The sequence below is a fragment of the Haematobia irritans genome, chromosome 1, assembly GCF_050003625.1.
Source record: "Haematobia irritans isolate KBUSLIRL chromosome 1, ASM5000362v1, whole genome shotgun sequence".
In the NCBI taxonomy this organism is placed as follows: Eukaryota; Metazoa; Arthropoda; class Insecta; order Diptera; family Muscidae; genus Haematobia; species Haematobia irritans.
The window spans coordinates 186,512,480-186,533,987 of record NC_134397.1 but is presented as its reverse complement, the minus strand read 5'-3'; the positions used below and the strand labels follow the sequence as shown (position 1 = coordinate 186,533,987).

The 21,508-nt window shown below is 36.2% G+C and overlaps 2 protein-coding genes across 2 annotated transcripts in view; both read left to right on the top strand.

The window, feature by feature from the left end:
• LOC142222289 (synaptosomal-associated protein 25-like) overlaps window positions 1-20,179 on the top strand; it is a 29,703-nt gene extending 9,524 nt beyond the window's left edge. The window contains exon 2 of the mRNA XM_075292326.1: window positions 19,825-20,179. The gene's annotated coding sequence lies outside the window, so the exon portion shown is untranslated. The remainder of the gene's footprint in view (window positions 1-19,824) is intronic.
• Window positions 10,933-20,179, top strand: LOC142222290 (synaptosomal-associated protein 25-like). The gene is made up of 2 exons (XM_075292327.1): window positions 10,933-12,142; window positions 19,825-20,179. The coding sequence occupies exon 1, from the start codon at window positions 11,269-11,271 to the stop codon at window positions 11,893-11,895; it is 627 nt and encodes a 208-aa protein (XP_075148442.1). The 5' UTR covers window positions 10,933-11,268; the 3' UTR covers window positions 11,896-12,142; window positions 19,825-20,179.
• Window positions 20,180-21,508: the final 1,329 nt, after the last annotated feature.

Genomic DNA, 21,508 nt, shown 5'->3' with positions numbered 1-21,508 from the left:
ATGAAGCGTTGGGTTCTGAATTATATGTGTGGACGCCAGTCGTACGTGGAATTCAGGGACAAGAAGTCAAAACCCCGTAGAGTTAAACAGGAAGTTCCCCAGGGCGGGGTGATATCTCCGGCACTGTTTAACATCTACCTGTCCTCGATTCCACCGCCTCCTGACGGCTTCGAGATTGTGTCATATACAGACGATTGCACAATCATGGCATCCGGGCCCATTGTTGATGACATTTGCGATCGATTGAATGTCTACCTCGCTAATCTTATCAGTTATTTCCATGCAATAAATTTGAGGATATCTCCCACCAAATCCTCAGCCACACTATTCACTACATGGACGGCGGAAGTACGCAGGCAGTTGAATGTCAGAGTCGATGGCGAAACAATTCCGACAACAAATTACCCCAAGATTCTCGGGGTCACATTCGACAGCCTTTTTGAGTCGTCCGCCCATGCCACTGCAATTTGTGATAAGCTCCGTGGTAGAAACAAGGTCCTCAAGTCGCTTGCCGGCAGCACTTGGGGTGCGGACAAAGAAACCTTGTTAACTACATATAAGGCAATTGGCCGGTCAGTGGTAAACTATGCAGCGCCAGTGTGGACACCTCAAACGAGCGATACGCAGTGGAATAACATACAGACCTGTCACAACGCTGCCCTTAGAACCGCAACAGGATGTCTCCGCAGTACACGCCTGGATCACCTTTATGCGGAGACCAAGATCATCCCAGTGTGTCGACACAACTACATGTTGTCAAAGCAGTACCTCTTGGGTTGCCATCGAAGTTGTCATCCGAATCACCATCTTGTGGATAGACAACCTCCACCCAGGAATGTAAGGGTTGATCTTCACCTTCTAGAGCCCGAGATCCAGCGTTACAAAAGAGAGCCTCTAGATCAGGCAGCATACCAGACAGGTCTGAACAGGATTCATGAGGATACTGTAGCTGAAGCGGTGAGAAGCTACAAGGTTAATCCTGTTCTCGGAGTCCGACCGCCGCCCATTGCACCGGAGGAGAGAGACCTCCCACGGCAGACAAGGTTAGTTTTGGCCCAACTAAGATCAGGCAAGTGCAGCCGCCTCAATTCATGCTTATCAGTGATTGATAGCAGCGTAGCTGACATGTGTCCCATATGTAATCAAGGGCCACATGACACTCGTCACCTTTTTGCTTGCCCAGCTAAGCCTACCCGTCTCACCACCAGATCACTCTGGACACACCCCATCCTTGTCGCAGAGTTCCTTGATCTGCAGATTCATGGCTACAAGTTGAACTACACAAGCATAGCACAAAATGTATAAAACCACATTAAAACTGTTACAACTACAACAACTTATTTTTTTTATGCTGCAAGTTTTTGGTATAGTGCCTTTTTAGGTACCCAAATAACTTTTTGTTTCACTAAAAAGTGAATTTAATTCAAATTCTACATTTATCTACAACGTAACTAATACTTCAAATCCTTTCATAAAAAAGAATTATGAAAAAACTAACTTAGTAGTATTATCAAGTAACATTTCCCGAAGTACATAAAGAGAGCCGATCAAATAGATACGCACACAAACACAATTCTCTCTGTCCATCCCTGAAAATTTTTGTAATTTAATGACAGGGTGATTCTTAATGTCTTATTATTTAAATGTTTGTAGCATAAGTTTAGGCGCAATTATATAGAGCTGCATTCCATGTCTTATAACATTCTTGTAGAAGTAACAGAATTTTTAGTATTCAAAATTCTATAGTTTGATATGATAATGACAAAAAAGGATTTTTATATTTTTTTTTTACGTTTTATTTTTACCTTGTGTTTTTAGACATTAGACTGAGACAAATTCAACACTGGGACAATTCGATATGAAATAAATTCGGCTTCGGTTAATCGGCCTCTTGATGCTGATCTTCTTCTTTGATTTGGTATAAACATAAAAGTTTTTTTTTTACAATTAGAGAAAAAGCGAAGCTTTGTAGTGATTTGCTTTCAGCTTTTTCTCAACACAACGATGGCAACGATTGTTTTATAATTTTAACTTTCAACTATATATAAAACAAGTAAGGAAATATCCTAATATAAAACAAGTAAGGAAAGTCTAAAGTCGGGCGGGGCCGACTATATTATACCCTGCACCACATTGTGGATCTAAATTTTCGATACCATATCACATCCGTCAAATGTGTTGGGGGCTATATATATAAAGGTTTGTCCCAAATACATACATTTAAATATCACTCGATCTGGACAGAATATGATAGACTTCTACAAAATCTATAGACTCAAAATTTAAGTCGGCTAATGCACTAGGGTGGAACACAATGTTAGTAAAAAAATATGGGAAACGTTTAAATCTGAAGCAATTTAAAGAAAACTTCAAAAATTTTATTTATGATTTATCGCTCGATATAAAGGGTGATACGGTCAAAATTTGGACAATATAAACTTGACGTATTTCTTTCAATTTTGCATTTAAAAAACCTGAACACCCCTCATTTTGAAGGTGTGTGTGTAGAATGATGCTCCTATTTTGATTTTGGAATTCACTCTTCAGTTGTCAAAATGCCGTCCAAGCAAGAAGAGCAGCGTATCAAAATTTTGCTCGCGCATCGCGAAAATCCGAGCTACTCGCACGCAAAGCTGGCAAAATCGCTAAAAGTTGCCAAATCAACCGTTACAAATGTAATTAAAGTGTTTGGGGAACGTTTGTCGACAGCCAGGAAGTCTGGATCGGGGGGAAATCGAAAACCGGAAGCCGCTGAGACGACAAAGAGAGTTGCCGGTAGTTTCAAGCGAAACCCTAACCTCTCTCTCCGAGATGCCGCAAATAAGCTGGGTGTATCGTCGAGCCGGACTATCGACTTACAAGAAGGTAGTGACTCCAAATCGCGATGATAAACAAAATACGACGGCCAAAGCGCGATCCCGGAGGCTGTACACGACGATGCTGACGAAATTTGACTGCGTAGTAATGGAGCTTCCGGAACAGGAGTTTTGTCAACCAAGAAATTTACGTGAAAGAGTGTTTGAATAAACGTCTGCTGCCTTTCCTGAAGAAACACGGTTGTTCCGTACTGTTTTGGCCGGATTTGGCATCTTGCCATTACGGTAAAAAGGCCATGGAGTGGTACGCCGCCAACAACGTGCAGGTGGTTCCCAAGGACAAGAACCCTCCCAACACGCCAGAGCTCCGCCCAATTGAGAAATACTGGACTATTGTCAAGCGGAACCTAAAGAAGACAAAAAAACTGCTAAGGACGAGCAGCAGTTCAAGGCAAACTGGCTTTCTGCGGCGAAGAAGGTAGACAAGGTGGCTGTACAAAATCTGATGGCAGGTGTCACGCGTGAGGCTCGGCAATTCGGATTTGGAAAAGCGAAAGCCTAACTGAATATTTTTCCTGAATTTTATACTAATTGAACTTGAAAAAGAAATTTAATTTGATTTTTTAAATAAACGATTTCACCGATTTACACGCGTTTTCCCTTGACCAAATTTTGACCGTATCACCCTTTATATGTATTAGAAGTTTAGGAAAATTAGAGTCATTTTTACAACTTTTCGACTAAGCAGTGGCGATTTTACAAGGAAAATGTTGGTATTTTGACCATTTTTGTCGAAATCAGAAAAACATATATATGGGAGCTATATCTAAATCTGAACCGATTTCTACCAAATTTGGCACGCATAGCAACAATGCTAATTCTACTCCCTGCGCAAAATTTCAACTAAATCGGAGCAAAAAATTGGCCTCTGTGGTCATATGAGTGTAATTCGGCCGAAAGCTATATATTGGAGCTATATCTAAATCTGAACCGATTTCAACCAAATTTGGCACACATAGCTACAATGCAAATTATATTCCCTGTGCAAAATTTCAACCACTTTGGCTTCAGGGACCGTATTAGTCCATATCGGGCGAAAGATATATATGGGAGCTATATCTAAATCTGAACCGATTTCAATAAAATTTAGCACACTTGACTATAGTACCAATTGTTCTTCTTGTGCAAAATTTTAAGCAAATTAGCGTAAAACTCTGGCTTCTGGGGCCATATAAGTCCATATCGGGCGAAATATATATATGGGAGCTATATCTAAATCTGAACCGATTTCTTCCAAAATCAATAGGGTTCTATTCTGAGCCAAAGCGCATACTTGTGCCAAATTTCAAGTCGATTGGACTAAAACTGCGACCTAGACTTTGATTACAAAAATGTGTTCACGGACAGACGGACATTGCTATATCGACTCAGGAGCCCACCCTGAGCATTTTTGCCAAAGACACCATGTGTCTATCTCGTCTCCTTGTGGGTGTTGCAAACATATGCACTAACTTATAATACCCTGTTACACTGTGGAACAGGGTAGGGTATAAAAACAGGAGCAGGGTATAAAAACCATATAGTTTATATTATTACTTGATTTAGATCTATTTGAATCATACAGTAAATAAGATTTTGTGTGAGAAATACAAATTTGCTTTTGATGACTAAGTATAATATTAGCGTTGATATTGTATGAGATCATGTGTGGTGTTGAAGTTTTGTTTTTTTCCTAAATAATACTTGTAATGTAAAATTACGGCATGAATCATAATATTGCCAATAAAAGTTATTCCCACGAAAATAAATATTAAGTTCAATACATTCTGTACACAAACACAAACCAATTTTCATTTGAATAAATATGTAGCAAGCGAATATACGTAGTAAATAGGCCGATAGGTAAACAATTAATATATTGGATCGTAGCATAACATACATAAGTTCGTGAAGTTTTATTTAACAAGTAGCTACACATGCTCCGTGTTTGAGAGTACCAATTGATTGGAGATATCGAGAGATTGTCTTGGCACTGATCATTTTTCTTTGTAGTCAAATTCTGCTGATCATCCGTTTCGAGGCGTGTCACGATCAAAGTCGCCATTTGTGGAATTCGCTCGAAAATTTTGTGTAGTAGACAGGTCTAAGACACTTTCTCCTCCATACACACAGCATATGTCAATCAAAAGAAAATATCGAAAATTCTGAGTGTTTCCTCCCGGATATTCCATTTCTGAGTGTTATAAATTACGAATAATTTGAATTATTTAATAAAAGTAAACAAAAAATCAGCACTCTTATTGGCATACACAGCTTGAGTTTGAGGAGGTTGATGAAAGTTTGTTGGTCATTTTTCCAACAACTTACAATTGGGGCTTCTTCTCCTCAAGAAGTTTCATTGGAATTGATAATACCATGAGACTCATTCTCATACGATTTCACGGCATATCGTGATGGTATTCCGTTTCTTTCAGAACCTACGAATTAGCATTTCTTCAATCTGGTTTTTCAAGCAATTAATAACCTTTCGGTTTTCCACTACAACCCTCGTCAAGTCCTTGAGACCATTAACTATACCCAAAAATTTCCGCTTCCATAGATGGGACTGTTTTCATAATTTTTGTAAAGGGTGGTTAAAATTTCAAGGGCCGATGTTGATTTTGAATTAAACACAAACTATTTAGGAAATTATTGTAATTTTATTTTATTATGATATATTGGTATTACTCAATTATGTATGGAACAAAATATCGGCCAAATGGGCGCCGCGACTTCGGTGGCACACCTTCATCCGATGGTCCAAATTTTCGATGACACTGAGGCATAATGGAGGTTCTATGCCGTTAATGTGCCGAATTATCTCATCCTTTAGCTCTTGAATTGTTGCTGGCTTATCGACGTACACCTTTTCTTTCAAATAACCCCAAAGAAAAAATTCCAACAGTGTCAAATCACATGATCTTGGCGGCCAATTGACATAGCCATTACGTGAGATAACACGGCCATTGAATTTGTTGCGTAAAAGAGCCATCGTTAGCTGTGTGGCAAGGGGCACCGTCCTGCTGAAACCACATATCGTCCACATCGATATCTTCCAATTCGGGTCATAAAAAGTTCGTTATCATCTCACGATAGCGAACACTATTCCCAGTAACCTGACCTGACCGGCCTCATTTTGGAAAAAATACGGCCCGATGATGCCGCCAGCCCATAAACCGCACCAAACAGTCACTCTTTGTCGGTGCATTGGTTTTTCGACAATCACTCTTGGATTCTCATTCGCCCAAATGCGGCAATTCTGTTTATTGACGAATCCACTGAGATGAAAATGTGCCTCATCACTGAAGATGATTTTCTTCGAAAATTAATCATCCACTGTTGCCATTTCTTGGAACCATTCTGCCCATTCACCACGTCCATGGTTCAAATTGAGTATGTCTGAAATAGAGAAATGTCAAATAAAATTCGGAAAAAACTTGGCGTTTAGGTGTGGTTCACATTCAACATCGGCCCTTACAATTTAATTAAGGGCAAAACAAAAAACAAAAATTAAAAATTTTGTTGATTCGATGTAGTTTATTGAAAAACTCAAAGCAAAACTTATAAAATATTATTTACAAAGGTTTCTTAAATCTAAGGTTACTATTTTTAAATTTTATATGAGACACACTTTGCCAACAGTATATACATACTCGTAGTTATTATAGAAATACCAACAACTCTGTTTGACGCGTCCGCAATTGCACCAAGAATAGACTTAAAATCCTCGATTGACGCACAACTATATCTCTATTTATAACAACCGCAACAATAATAATAAGCCACAACTTGAAAATAACTAGTCAAAAATGTGTCCCAAAAATGTGTAAACGGTATATAAGGTCTTGCATTCCTCGTCAATGAGTAGTAGACTTCATTCTGTCATCGCAATCAATTCGTCAGTACAAGTATTGGATTGTGGATGAGCTGCGCGATTTTCTCATAACGGGTGATGAAGCTTGGAATTAAATTTTAAGCGAAATTTGGAAAACTATCCTCGGGATCCTTCTTATACATCGAAAATAATTTAACATTCTTTGAATATAGAGAAAGTTTATGTTTTAAAAATATAAAGTAGTAAAAGTGACTAATAACTTGTAGTTTAGTCAATGCATGGTTTTAAGCTGAGATCGAAGACAACAATAGTGACTAATAACACTGAAAGTTCTATAAGATTTTAGCACAAGTAGTATATTGTATGATTTTGCTACCATAAATGAGATAAAATCCAAATTAAATCACAAAAATAAGCAACTAAGAACCACTTGCAAACCAGGCATATCACTTCAATTTATTGTTAACACCTTTAATCCAGAACTTACACACACAGTCATGGATAACAAATCACATAGTGAACTTCAGGATTTGAAAATGGAGCCTACACCAGTGGCGGATGATTCGCTCAAACATAGCTCCCGCATGTTGACTTACATGGAAGCGAGCGAAGAAGAAGATTTTATGACATCTGACGAAAATTGTGAACAGTCCGAAGGCGAGGAAGACGATTGTTGCCCCCGTATGTTGACTTACATGGAAGATAGCCAAGAAGAAGAAGATATTATGACACTTGACGAACAGGCTGAACAGTTGGATCTTTCTGAGGATGGTGTGAACCATATTAACCCATTAACGCCCAAAATGTAACTGCTGGAAAAAAATAGATTTTATGGATTTGTATTAATTCGGTAACGACTAAATGAAAATATTTTAATAAAACAACTTAAAATTTATTATTCACATTTAAAAAAAGGGGTTAGGTTAGGTTAGGTTATGTGGCAGCCCGATGTATCAGGCACACTTAGACTATTCAGTCCATTGTGATACCACAGTGGTGAACTTCTCTCTTATCACTGAGTGCTGCCCGATTCCATGTTAAGCTCAATGACAAGGGACCTCCTTTTTATAGCCGAGTCCGAACGGCGTTCCACATTCCATTGAAACCACTTAGAGAAGCTTTGAAACCCTCAGAAATGTCACCAGCATTACTGAGATGGGATAATCACCGCTGAAAAACTTTTTGGTGTTCGGTCGTAGCAGGAATCGAACCCACGACCTTGTGTATGTAAGGCTGGCATGCTAACCATTGCACCACGGGACTTTGGGTAGATTAAGTATGAAATTCCCTAAAGCAGCTTCGTTCAACTCAAAGTGGTTTAGAGCATAAATGACATCTTCAGCGACACTATGTGTGGCATACAACCACAGTTGCTACAGTTGGTAGAATTCTGCCAAAAATGGAAATGAAATTTTGACAAAATATTTTATACAAATAAAATTTTGACAAACTTGTCTATAGAAATAAAATTTTCTATAGAAATACAATTTTGACAAAATTTTCGTTAGAAATAAAATTTTGACAAAATTTTCTATAGAAATAAAATGTTGACAAAATTTTCGTTAGAAATAAAATTTTGACAAAATTTTCTTTAGAAATAAAATTTTGACAAATTTTGGTCAGAAATAAAATTTTGACAAAATTTTCTATAGAAAAGAAATTTTTACAAAATTTTGGCCAGAAAAATAAAATTTTGACAAAATTTTTTATAAAAATAAAATTTTGACAAAATTTTTCGTTAGAAAAAAATTTTGGTCAGAAATAAAATTTTGACCAGATTTTCTATAGAAAGAAATAAAAATATTACTAAACCACAGATATTAACAAAATACGTAGTAGAGGTGTGCGCGTGAGTGAAATTTCATTCACACTCACGCACATTCACGAAGCAAAATGTTTGTTCACGCACGCTCACGCACGATATGTGTGGTAGCCACTCACACTCACGCACGTTCACGAAATGTAAACCGGTACTCACGCACGCTCACGCACGAACTACTTTTTAAGACTCACGCTCACGCACGATTCACGACAATTAACGTGACTCACGACAAATTCACGAGCCTCACGACATTTTCCAACCGGGAAAGAGCAAAGGTAACTAAATTAATAAATAGGATATAGTTCGACAGCTAAATAGAATTCAGTTATCATATCAGAAAGAATTAAATCTTGATTTTTTTTCGTGAGCGTGATTTTGCAGAAATTTTATTCACGCACATTCACGAACCGATTTTATTTCTCACGCACGCTCACGCACGACATATTGTTTTTAGTCCCATTCACGCACATTCACGAAAGTGTCTTCAGATTTTGTTCACGAGTCACGTGATTCACGCGTGAATCACGCGTGTCACGACAGTTTCGTGTCACGCGCACACCTCTAATACGTAGATGACATCTTCGCAATCATAAAGGCATCAGAAGTCGACGAAACACTAAAGGCCTTAAACTCATTTAATAGACAAATTCAATTTACAAAGGAATTAGAACAGGACAATAAACTACCATATCTTGACGTAATAATACATAGACAAGGAAACCAACTGAGACAAAATTGGTACCAAAAATCAACGGCTTCTGGGAGACTGCTCAATTTTTACTCAAAGCACAGTAAACGTATAATAATCAATACAGCGACAAATTTCATACGAAGGATATTTAATATTAGTGATCCAGAATTTCATTCTGAAAATGAAAATAAAATTAAACGAATTCTCCAAGACAACAATTTCCCACAACGAACGATATATCAACTCTTATCGAAAGTAAAAGCCAACCTACACAACAACCGAGAATTGACCAAGAAAAAGTATTCAAAAATATACAAACCAGTGACATATATACCAAACTTCTCCGAGAGACTGTCCAAGTCTGACATATACAATAAAGAAAAATATCAACTCGCGTTAAAAACTACAAACACTGTCAACGGATTATTTAGTAAAACAAAAACAAAAATTAAGAATGAAGACCAACACAACGTAGTATATAAGATAAAATGCAACGGTGACAAATCCAACTTATGCCAAAAGACATATATTGGTACGACAATGACAATTAAAAACAAGATTGTCTTCACATAAATCGGATATAAAAACAACAGACAAACCAATGGAACAAAAAACAGCACTTGCGGCCCACTGTACATTGACTGGTCACAAACCTAACTTTAATAACGTAGAAATCCTATACAAGGAAAACAACTACAGACGAAGATTTACTCTGGAAATGTTACACATAATTAACACTCCCACTAACGAGAGAATAAACTATAAAAAAGATATTGAGAACTGCGCGAGAATATATCGACATACGATACAAAAACACAGGAGAAAGTGATCACCAGTAGAAAACCAGACAGCGAAGTAACAAGACATCGGATAAAATGTAAATGACAATAGTTTAACTTTAATTTGTGAATTTTGTAATTAACTTTTGTTTAATTTTGTAAATTGTAGCCTTGAAAACGGTCTGACGAAGTCAACCGAAATATCGGAAAATAAAAAACTAGAAACCAACAATTTCGAGTTTAATTTATAGACCTACAGCCGAGATTATGAGATAAAAATCATAGAAATAAAATTTTGACAAAATATTCAACAGAAATAACATTTTGCAAAACAAGACTTGGTGGTTTGGTAAAATTTTCTTAAAAATTTGGTAGATAATTTTTGACTCAAGTGGCAACCGTGCCACAGTAAAAAATGCAAACGCCACCCATTACTAACTCCAAAGTCCATTACACCTCCTGTAATGGACACTATAAAGGCTAATGGACTGATCCATTCGATCTACACCTCCCATGCCGTTGTTATAGTTGACAAAGAGTGTTGATATTTGGAAGTCCACCTTCTTCCCCCGATCTTTGCACCACCTAGTGGATGTATATGATCAAAATTGGTTCCTGATATATGATACAATTTATTACTGATTTGCCGCCCATTGTCCTCAAATGGGGACGGTTCGATAAAACCGCAAGTGCACCCAGAATTGACTGAAAATATTCAATTGACACACAATTAAATCTCTAATTATTACAACCACAATAGTAAGAAGGCACAACTTGAAAAATAAATCGTTTCCCCCGTGTGTGCGATCACAATGAAGACAAATTTAATCTTTCAGCAGAAATTTCGCCTGCGGTTTATACGCGTAAACGGCGTACTATAAGATCTTTTGTTGCCGATATAGCATTCCACGTCACCGCCTCGTCAATGAGTAGTCGACTTCAATCTGTTATAGCAATCAATTCGTCAGTATAAATATTTGATTGTGGGTGTGCTGCGCGATTTTCTCGTAGCGGAAAAGTTATCCCCGGGATCCTTTTTAGACATCGAAAATAATTTAGCATCCTTTGGAGATAGAGAAATTGTATGTTTTAACACATATAAACAAGGAAAAGTGATAAATATCTATTTTGGTTGTTTGCGTACATGAAAAGTGACTAATACCACTGAATGTGAGGTGCTACGAGATATTAGCAAATATAGTATATTGGATGATTGTGGTCCCATAAGCCCATATCAGTTCAATTTATTGTTAACACCTTTAGTCCCAAAACACACTCATACAGTCATGGATAACGAACCACATAGTGAACTTCAGGATTTGCAAATGAAGGCTACACAAGTGGCGGATGAATCGGTCGAAAGTACGCGCCGTATGTTGGCTTACATGGAAGAGAGCAAAGAAGCAGGTATGATGACATTGGTGGCTCTTGACGAACAGGGTGAACATTTGGATCGTATTGAGAATGGCGTGAACCGTATTAATGCCGACATGAAAGAGGCTGAAAAAAATCTAAGTGATATGGAAAAATGTTGCGGCATTTGTGTGCTGCCATGGAAAAAAGTTTCCATTAAGGATGATGGTGATAATGCATGGAAAAAGAATGACGATGGCAAAATTGTCAATAACCAACCACAGCGTGTCATTGATGAGCGGGAAAGAGGAGGCATGGGCCAACCACCTCAGTCAGGCTATATAGCTCGTATCACAAATGATGCTCGCGAAGATGAGATGGACGAAAATCTCGGTCAAGTCAATTCAATGTTGGGCAATTTACGTAATATGGCGTTGGATATGGGCTCGGAGTTGGAGCATCAAAATATCCAAATCGATCGCATCAATACGAAGAGTGATGCGAATAATGAGCGCATGTCAAGGGTCAATCAAAGGACCAATAATTTACTCAAGAGTTAATGTGTAAAAAACAACAACATACAGAAAAATACATCAATATTTCACTATAAGATAGCAGCAACAGCGTATATATGCCAACAATCAAATACACCCTGACTATATAGCCATTTTCCAGTTTTACCCTTCAAGCCACCAAATCTTTAATAGCGCAATAGTAAGCTCGTGAGCATTTCTGATAAGAAGACAAGTAGCAACAATGTGTGTGAATAAATAGCGCCTTGTGTACATAACAGAATGACTGTGTAAGGTACGTGCCGTAAATCTTTAACTCCCTGGTTTATCTAAATTACATCTCATATTGATTCGCCATTTCACTCTTTGTTAGGAAAGAAAATTTACGTTTTGTGAAGCTATTTGTGTGCTTTTACAAGTCTACTAAAATCGGTAGATCGTTGAGGTGTGCGCGTGAGTGAAATTTCAGACCCACGCTCACGTACGATTCACGACAATTCACGTGACTCCCGACAAATTCACGAGACTCACGACATTTTCCAACCGGGAATGAGCAAAGGTTAGGTTAGCCTGATGTATCAGGCGCACATTTTGATGCTGCCCGATTCCATGTTAAGCTCAATGACAAGGGACCTCCTCTTTTATAGCCGAGTCATCTTACAACTCGGCCATTCGGTACTATCACTATCCTCAGCCACGGAACCAACAAACCGCTCAAACTGAAATACTTCCTAGGAACACGAAATCAAACATCGTTTAATGTGAATTAACGTCACAGAGCCGCTCAACATGGCAATACCCAGAGAACAACCAAATCAACCATCGCTCAATATGTACTACAATCACAGAGGCGCTGAACCTGGCAACAACCAGGGAACAAAATTAAGCAATCCATCGCTCAATGTGGGATACCTCTACAGAGCCGCTTAACCTAGTAATAGAATAACCATACGACCTCACCATAAGTGCATGAAACCAAAAAAATCTATTTGAACCTCACAGATTCTTTGTTGTTCCATGACAGACAAATGCGATTTCATATAACCCAATAGCTTTAATGGCGTCTTATCTTGAGCAATAAGAGGGCGGTTCGGAAACTTCTTAGCCTATCAATGAAAGAGAATAGTTAGTTTTTCAAAAATATTTTTATTGTTCAATATAATCTCCTGAAACTTCAATACACTTAGTCCAATGCTTTTCTAGCAATTCTATCCCTTGATTAAAATAGTTTTCCTCAAGGTCTTCAAAATAGTGGTTTACAACTGTAATTGGATCTTCATTTGTAGTAAAACGCTTGCCAGCAAGGAATTTTTTTAGATTTGGGAACAAGTAAAAGCCACTGGGAGCTAAATCAGGAGAATAAGGTGGGTGGTCAAGCAACTCGTACTTTAATTCGTTGATTTTAGCCATTGTTACACTCTTGTTCGCTGGTGCGTTGTCTTGATGAAAAATTATTTTTTTGTGTTGTAAGCCAGGACGTTTTTCTCGAATTTGTACATTTAATTGATCCAAAAGGATGCAATAGTACTCTGAATTTATTGTTTTACCCTTTTGCAGATAGTCAATTAATTAAAATACCTTTGAAGTCCCAAAAAACCGTTGCCATAACCTTAACAGCCGATTGAATTGTTTTTGCCTTCTTTGGGGCACTTCCTTCAGCTTCAGACCATTGTTTGGATTGTTCTTTTGTCTCTGGAATATAGTGGTGGATCCATGTCTCATCGACAGTTATGAAACGACGCTTAAAATCCATTTTATTTCGCTTAAAACGATCTAAACAATCTTGAGAAATGTTCATTCTTATGCGTTTTTGATCGACTGTTAACAAATGCGGCACCCATTTTGCAGAAAGCTTTTTCATCTGTAGTTCTTCATGCAAAATTAAATGGACTCGATCATTTGAGATGCCTAGGATATTAGCAATTTCACGCACTTTTATTCGTCGATCATTTAATACCATATCATGCACTTTGGCTACAATTTCTGTTTGTTGCTGTTTTTGGACGTCCACTACGTGGTTCATCTTCAATGCTTGTCCGACCACGTTTAAATTCATTTTACTGTTGCATATGAAGGAGCACTTTCAGCTAACACATTAACCATATCATTATGAATTCCTTGTCCCGATAAACCTTTTTATGTAAATATTTAATGACAGCAGGCATTTCTAATTTTTCCATTGTAAAAAAATTGCGAATGCGTCTTTTTTGAACACATGTTTCTATATGAAGAAGTTGCCAGATCGAAATAAAATTTAACATGTGTTCATAGCAGAGATGGAAGTTTCCAAAACACTTAACTTTTTTCTGTTTATACCGCGCTTTTTCTGCTAGGCTAAGTTTCCGAACTGTCCTCGTATATGTTATCCAGTAACAGCATTAATCTATTGTTTATCCTGTGGATCCTCAAACGTGGCTCATCTACCGGAGATATATATCAGCTCCATTTTTGGCACAGGGAAAATCCTCGGTTAATAGTTCCTTGAATTTCTTCCATGCGCGAAAACCATAATGTCGCTTGCTCTTCCAAACGTAAAGCAGCGCAAAATTCTGGGATCTTGTCGTCCCAATTAAATATACGCTTAACAAGCTTTACATTTACAATCCATTCACGAGGCGAAACTGAATCCGGACGGTTTGGGTTAAATACAGAGACTAATCATTCGCATTCTTCAATGCCACACCACATAGGCCCCGATGGAATCGCAAATACTGCTGACTCTTCGTCGGAGATAACGCTACAGCTTATAGATTTCGTTATATTTTCCAACTCCATTTCGTTGTTGTTAGCAATGTTGCCCGAAAAATAAATTCCTTTTTAAAAATTTTCTTTTTTGTAAAAATGTCTATACCAATTTTATATTTTGATAGCTACGTAAAGTAGAGATTGTTATATGGAGGCAGGATTTTTCTCAGTTTTGTTCAGTTCCAATATTGGGATTCGCAAATCGCATAATATTCGCTAACCCTGAACCATACAAATTTAAATTTTGGCAAAATAGTTCTCTTTGATAAGAAGTTCAAATACAAATTGAAACTATGTCAGATTGTAACTCAATTTTTTTTTTTAAAGTAAATTTCGATTCCGAATATCGGGGTTTATACAAAGAAATGTGAGGAATTTAGGCCTATAAATACTTTGAAAACGTTTGAACAAATGATGGAGAAAGTTGCCAAGTTTCAATTGGAAAATAAATTGTAATTTAAATTTCCATCAGGATTCCATAGAGATTACTTATGTGAGGCTACGGTTAACTGTGTCACAAACATATGGTAAATACCGAAAATAGCCATATAATAGCCATATTTTTGGACGTTAAAAGAGCTATTGAAACAAAAATCTATAATGATACGGAATAAAAGGCATTGAATTGGAATGGCTTTAACGGATCGTACCTAATAAACAGAACACAAACAACAAAATATAATAATGTAACCTCAAAAAAAGGGCATCCAAAAAAGTAGTTTGGATCCCAAATTTGTGATCCGGAAGTAGTGCAAACTTGGATCATCTCCAATGAATTTTATATGGGCTTGTCATAGAACAGATGTACTCCACTTTTGGATTCTTTGCATTGCTGTAGAAGTTGTGCCTTGGAAAATTTTGTTAAAATTTTATTTATATAGAAAATTTTGTTAATTTAATATATACCACGTATGGACTTACTTACAATTTAGAAAACGGTGTTAGGAAGATAAGATACCTTGCCATCGGCAAGCGTAACCGCAACCCAAGTAATTCGATTGCGGATGACAGTCTTCAGTATAAGTTTCTACGCAATCCATGGCTACATAAGCTTCGGCCTGGCCGAACTTACGGCCGTATATACTTGTTTTTATTTTGCTTTTTTTCGGCATATATTTTTGTATAAGTTTGAAAATTAAAAATTATCGTAATTTATCAAAAGAACTTGCTTGGAAGTGAAAAAGTCAAACGGCACAGGTTCAAATCCCTGCGGGGATGATTTTTTTTATTATTTACTTATTTTTTTTAATTGATTTTCTATTCTTTTTTGCGAAAAAATAGATGGGGGATCCCGGGATGCGCTTTAAAAGAAATTTTTGTGGAATAACTTGCAATTTTTTGCTGGGAAATGATATGCAAAATATTTTGATTTGACCTCTGGAACCTCTTGGAGGAGCAAAGCGATCCGTTGAAGCGATCCCGTTGAAATTCGGTACGACCATGACAAAATTGGTCTATATCGTTCCATACTCATATTTAAATGCCTTCACGCATCTGACAAAAACGTCTCCCATCGTACGTCGGACTCCCGCGATTTATATTGATAATACCGACCCTATTCGCTCCAGGAGTTGTGCTTCACCTCGGAACCGTTTCCACATTACTTCGAGTTGGACCCCACGTAGGTGCTTGACCCTTTCGTCTACTGTAACTGCGTCCAGACCATAGCTTTTCTATGTAATCATCTCTTTTCGTTGTTATTGCGTCTTACTCCATAGTGTGTGTAGCCTTCGTCTTGTCAAGATCGATCTTCTTCTTCAATATGACTTCGCAATACTTCGCGATTATGTTCCAATGCCGTACGTCTGCGGTAATTTTTAATTCACAGTTGCTCGAAATCGTTAAATTAATGTATAATTTTTATTTAAGAATTTATATTGGTTAATATATTTATACATATAAATTGTTTTTGTAGTAGTTTTATAATCGTCTCTTATTTGCCTATAGGGTTGGTTATTTTCACAATAAAAATAATAAAGGGTGATTTGTTAAGAGCTTGATAACTTTAAAAAAAAAAAAAACGCATAAAATTTGCAAAATCTCATCGGTTCTTTATTTGAAACGTTAGATTGGTCCATGACATTTACTTTTTGAAGATAATTTCATTTAAATGTTGACCGCGGCTGCGTCTTAGGTGGTCCATTCGGAAAGTCCAATTTTGGGCAACTTTTTCGAGCATTTCGGCCGGAATAGCCCGAATTTCTTCGGAAATGTTGTCTTCCAAAGCTGGAATAGTTGCTGGCTTATTTCTGTAGACTTTAGACTTGACGTAGACCCACAAAAAATAGTCTAAAGGCGTCAAATCGCATGATCTTGGTGGCCAACTTACCGGTCCATTTCTTGAGATGAATTGTTCTCCGAAGTTTTCCCTCAAAATGGCCATAGAATCGCGAGCTGTGTGGCATGTAGCGCCATCTTGTTGAAACCACATGTCAACCAAGTTCAGTTCTTCCATTTTTGGCAACAAAAAGTTTGTTAGCATCGAACGATAGCGATCGCCATTCACCGTAACGTTGCGTCCAACAGCATCTTTGAAAAAATACGGTCCAATGATTCCACCAGCGTACAAACCACACCAAACAGTGCATTTTTCGGGATGCATGGGCAGTTCTTGAACGGCTTCTGGTTGCTCTTCACTCCAAATGCGGCAATTTTGCTTATTTACGTAGCCATTCAACCAGAAATGAGCCTCATTGCTGAACAAAATTTGTCGATAAAAAAGCGGATTTTCTGCCAACTTTTCTAGGGCCCATTCACTGAAAATTCGACGTTGTGGCAGATCGTAAGTCTTTTCATGATGAAATGTCAAAGCATACTGAGCATCTTTCTCTTTGACACCATGTCTGAAATCCCACGTGATCTGTCAAATACTAATGCATGAAAATCCTAACCTCAAAAGAATCACCCTTTACAAATGTTTATCAAATCAAGACATAACAACAAACAAATTGTTGCTGATCTAATTAGGGCCTTTTAATGATATTAGAGTGTAGGTGTACAGATCCGTGAGGTGTTTCCTTTAGTGGACTGTATGAAAAGATTAACTCTCGGAAATGTAAAGATTTTTTGTAACGAAAAGAGAAGAAAGAAAAAGGCAAAGTTTAAGTTTAAGAATTCAAAGTATGGTTTTATTCAGGATACCAGGGGCAGTGACGAAGCACAAGTGAAGTTTTACAAAAAAAGTATCAGTCAGACATAACTTACAACAATTAATTCATTTTGAGTAAAAGCTTAAGAGTTATCGAATAAAGGTTCAATTCAAGTATCGATAACAATAATTCATATATGGTATATTGGCAATTCATTAGTTAACGTTATAATTCAAAATATTCAAAAGTTAATAATAAGCTAAAAGGTTGGGGAACGGAGTTCAACAGCAGGAATACACAAAAAAAAAACTTTTTTAAGAACCATATACACATGTGGACAGAAAAATAGGTGTAAGATTTTTTTTTTTTTTCAAATAAGGCCATGGTTTTTCTATTTTATGTTTTTTATTGAATATTTCGGAATTATTTATAAATTTGACATATGTCGTGTATTTAAAAATTAGTTTAGAATTCAGATAGGACTAAATAATAACTTAAAATAAATTAAATTTCAAAAAATCATCGAATTTTATGTGGACAGTAAAATAGGTGTATATGAAAAAACAGGAAAATAATACGAGAATTTGTACATTAAAATTAGTGTTTGCACTAAGCATCGCTAATATCCTGTATATTCACCGGGATTTTTAAGGACTGTTTCAATTCTCTTAGACATGGATAAAATTAACTTATGGCATATCTCGACGTGTATATTATACCATACTTTTTGAATATTTTCCCACAGTCGTTTTTTGTTCCTGCAGGGAAGTTTGGAGAAATCGCTCTTGAGTTCGCCCCAAAGGTTTTCAATGCGATTGAGATCGGTGGACTGACTTGACCACTCAACAACGTTCGATTTATGACCCCGAAACCATTTACTCACCAACTTTGATTAGTGCTTCGGGTCGTTATCCTTCTGTTATCTCCAAACAAGTGGCATATTTTCCTCGACGTATGGTATCATAACTGTCTCCAACATATTCTGGTACAAAAATCCATCAATTGTATTTATATAAGATGTATCGGATCTACTTCCTCCCAAGAAAAACCACCCCATACCAAGACATTTCCTCCTCAATGTTTAACAGTTTTTTTGTAAATCTAATATGCAAATCTCTTCATTTCGGACGACGAACATTCCTTTCTGTATCATTACCAAACAGATTGATTTTAGTTTTGTCGATCCAAATGATTTTTCACCACTTTTTCTTCGTTTTGTTCAGCACCGTTTTTTATGTACCAAAGCAAAGCTCAAACTCCTCTTTATGTTTGCTTAAATGTTCAAAGGAACTTTCCGAACTATTCTATTTTGTGTACTAGAATATGTTGGAGACAGTTATGCCACCATACGCTGAGGAAAATATGCCACTTGTTTGGAGATAACGACCCGAAACACTAATCATAGTTGGTGAGTGAATGGTTTCGGGGTCATAAATCGAACGTTGTTGAGTGGTCAAGTCAGTCCACCGACCTCAATCGCATTGAAAACCTTTAGGGCGAACTCAAGACAGATTTCTCCAAGCTTCCCTGCAGATACAAAAAACAATTGTGGGAAAATATTCAGAAAGTAATGTTATAATATACAGGTCGAGGAGATATGCCATAAATTCATTTTATCCATGTCAAAGAGAATTGAAACAGTCCTTAAGAATCCCGGTGAATATACAGGATATCAGCGACCTAGTTTGATGCTTAGTGCAAACATTAATTTTAATGTACAAATTCTTGTATTATTTTCATGTTTTTTCATATACACCTATTTTACTGTCCACATAAAATTCGATGATTTTTTTTAATTTAATTTATTTTAAGTTATTATTTAGTCCTATCTGAATTCTAAACTAATTTTTAAATACACGACATATGTCTACTTTATAAATAATTTCGAAATATTCAATAAAAAACATAAAATAGAAAAACCATGGCCTTGTTTAAAAAAAAAAAATTCTTATACCTATTTTTCTGTCCACATGTGTACTTTCGGTAAAATTTTAAAACCTAAAAATTTAACAATTTGTTGTGGCCTAGAGCCTGAAGTACAAAAATATAAAGGCAGAAACCGACTGCATTAACTAAGTTATTTTTATATTTTCAATATTTTAAATATAAACCCAATTATATTTTTTCCTATTTCTTCTTTCAGCTCAATATGAAACAACTTTACGTAATTGAAACCTAAAGGCCACCTGACCTCTAATAACCCATATTTGTAAAGCACAATGTACAGGACACAAAACTATGAAATGAGATTAATGGCACAAAAGCAAATGTTGTAAAACTGCTGTAAACGCACACACACACACACACAAATATACACATTTAACGTCCGATGCATATTTAACTTTAAGCCACACTAAAAACTTTACAAAAACTTTTTGGCAAGAACAAAATTACTATGCAAAACAACCCACCTACTACTTAATATAATACTATAAAGTGTTTTTTCGAAATGGCAATTTTTGTATATTGTATGTATCCCACAAAAAAAAAAAAGAAAACGAACCAACTTTGTATTTAAATGTAAACCTAAATTATTTTTACACATTTAAAAATTATATATACACAAGAAAAAAATAAAATAAAATAATTTATATATATGTATAAAATAAAAGTAAACTATTACAAATTATAATTAAATACTATCAACGTTACATATTCATTACTACATTCGTATTTAAGTAACAATTTAAAGGTCGGTTTGTCGTTTGGAAACTCTGACTCAAAGATTGAACAAATAAATTTTTCTGTTCTTAAAATGAAATTTCAAAATATTATTTATCTATTTTTAAATAGTGGAGAGTTTATATAAAAATTAATTTAATAAAAAAAAATGTTAAAACTTTTCATATTTTTACAAATTTTATTTTTTTCTTTTAGTGGTTGACCATGACAAATGAAAATACTCCTGACTTTATGTTCAAACAAATAATTAAAAAAAAAAAAAACAAACTCTAATTTACTTTGGAGAGAATAGGTCAAATATATTTTTAATTAGAATGTTGATCTGATAAGTACTTAGTCTACTAAAAGAAAATACATATGTTCGGAAATGTAGCCTTTTTATTTATATAAAAAGTCTAATTTTCTCAAAGCCTAAAACAAAATGGATCGCCTTGGTTGAGATGTTCTCCTCAATCGAGTGAAGAATGAGGAGATCATGTTAGGTTTAACCAATACCAAAGCGAAAGAATACGGTGCTTGGATTGAAATGTTCGTATCTCAATTTGTTCATAGCAAGGGGAAAGGCGTATGCTGGTACTTTATCATGGTGAAATTATCTTCCAATGGGACCTTTAATCTTCAAGAGATTGTTAATTTTGAGTTTCGCGTTTTCCGCCGTAATAGCGCTTTTCTTGGCGCCTGGCTTATCAAAAATGTACGTGCAATCACATAGATGCTTCCTAAACAAAGGAATCAAAGGAGAAAAGTCTGGAATAGCATATATAACAGTTATGTTTGCTTGAATTTTTTGACTCACCTGGTGTACTCCATTTGCAAATATCTAACGAGAGCTACATCTTAAGCTGAGCCAGTAGATGACATATTAGGGATGCAATAGCCAAAAATCGGAATCTAAAGTGGAAAGTAGACGTTTTGTAATGTTCCAAACGACTTTTTGAAAATCGAGTCAAATCGACTTTTAATAGTGAACTTTCTATTTGCTGATAATTCACCGACGTAAACATTTTGTAAAGTCGAGTCAAATTGACTTTTAATAGTGAACTTTCTATATGCTGATAATTCACCAACGTAAAAATTTTGTAAAGTCGAGTCAAATTGACTTTTAATAGTGAACTTACTATATGCTGATAATTCACCAACGTAAA

Bases quoted from the DNA above. Each gene is read 5' to 3' on its own strand.
- LOC142222290 (XM_075292327.1), top strand. From the start codon at position 11,269: ATGGATAACGAACCACATAGTGAACTTCAGGATTTGCAAATGAAGGCT.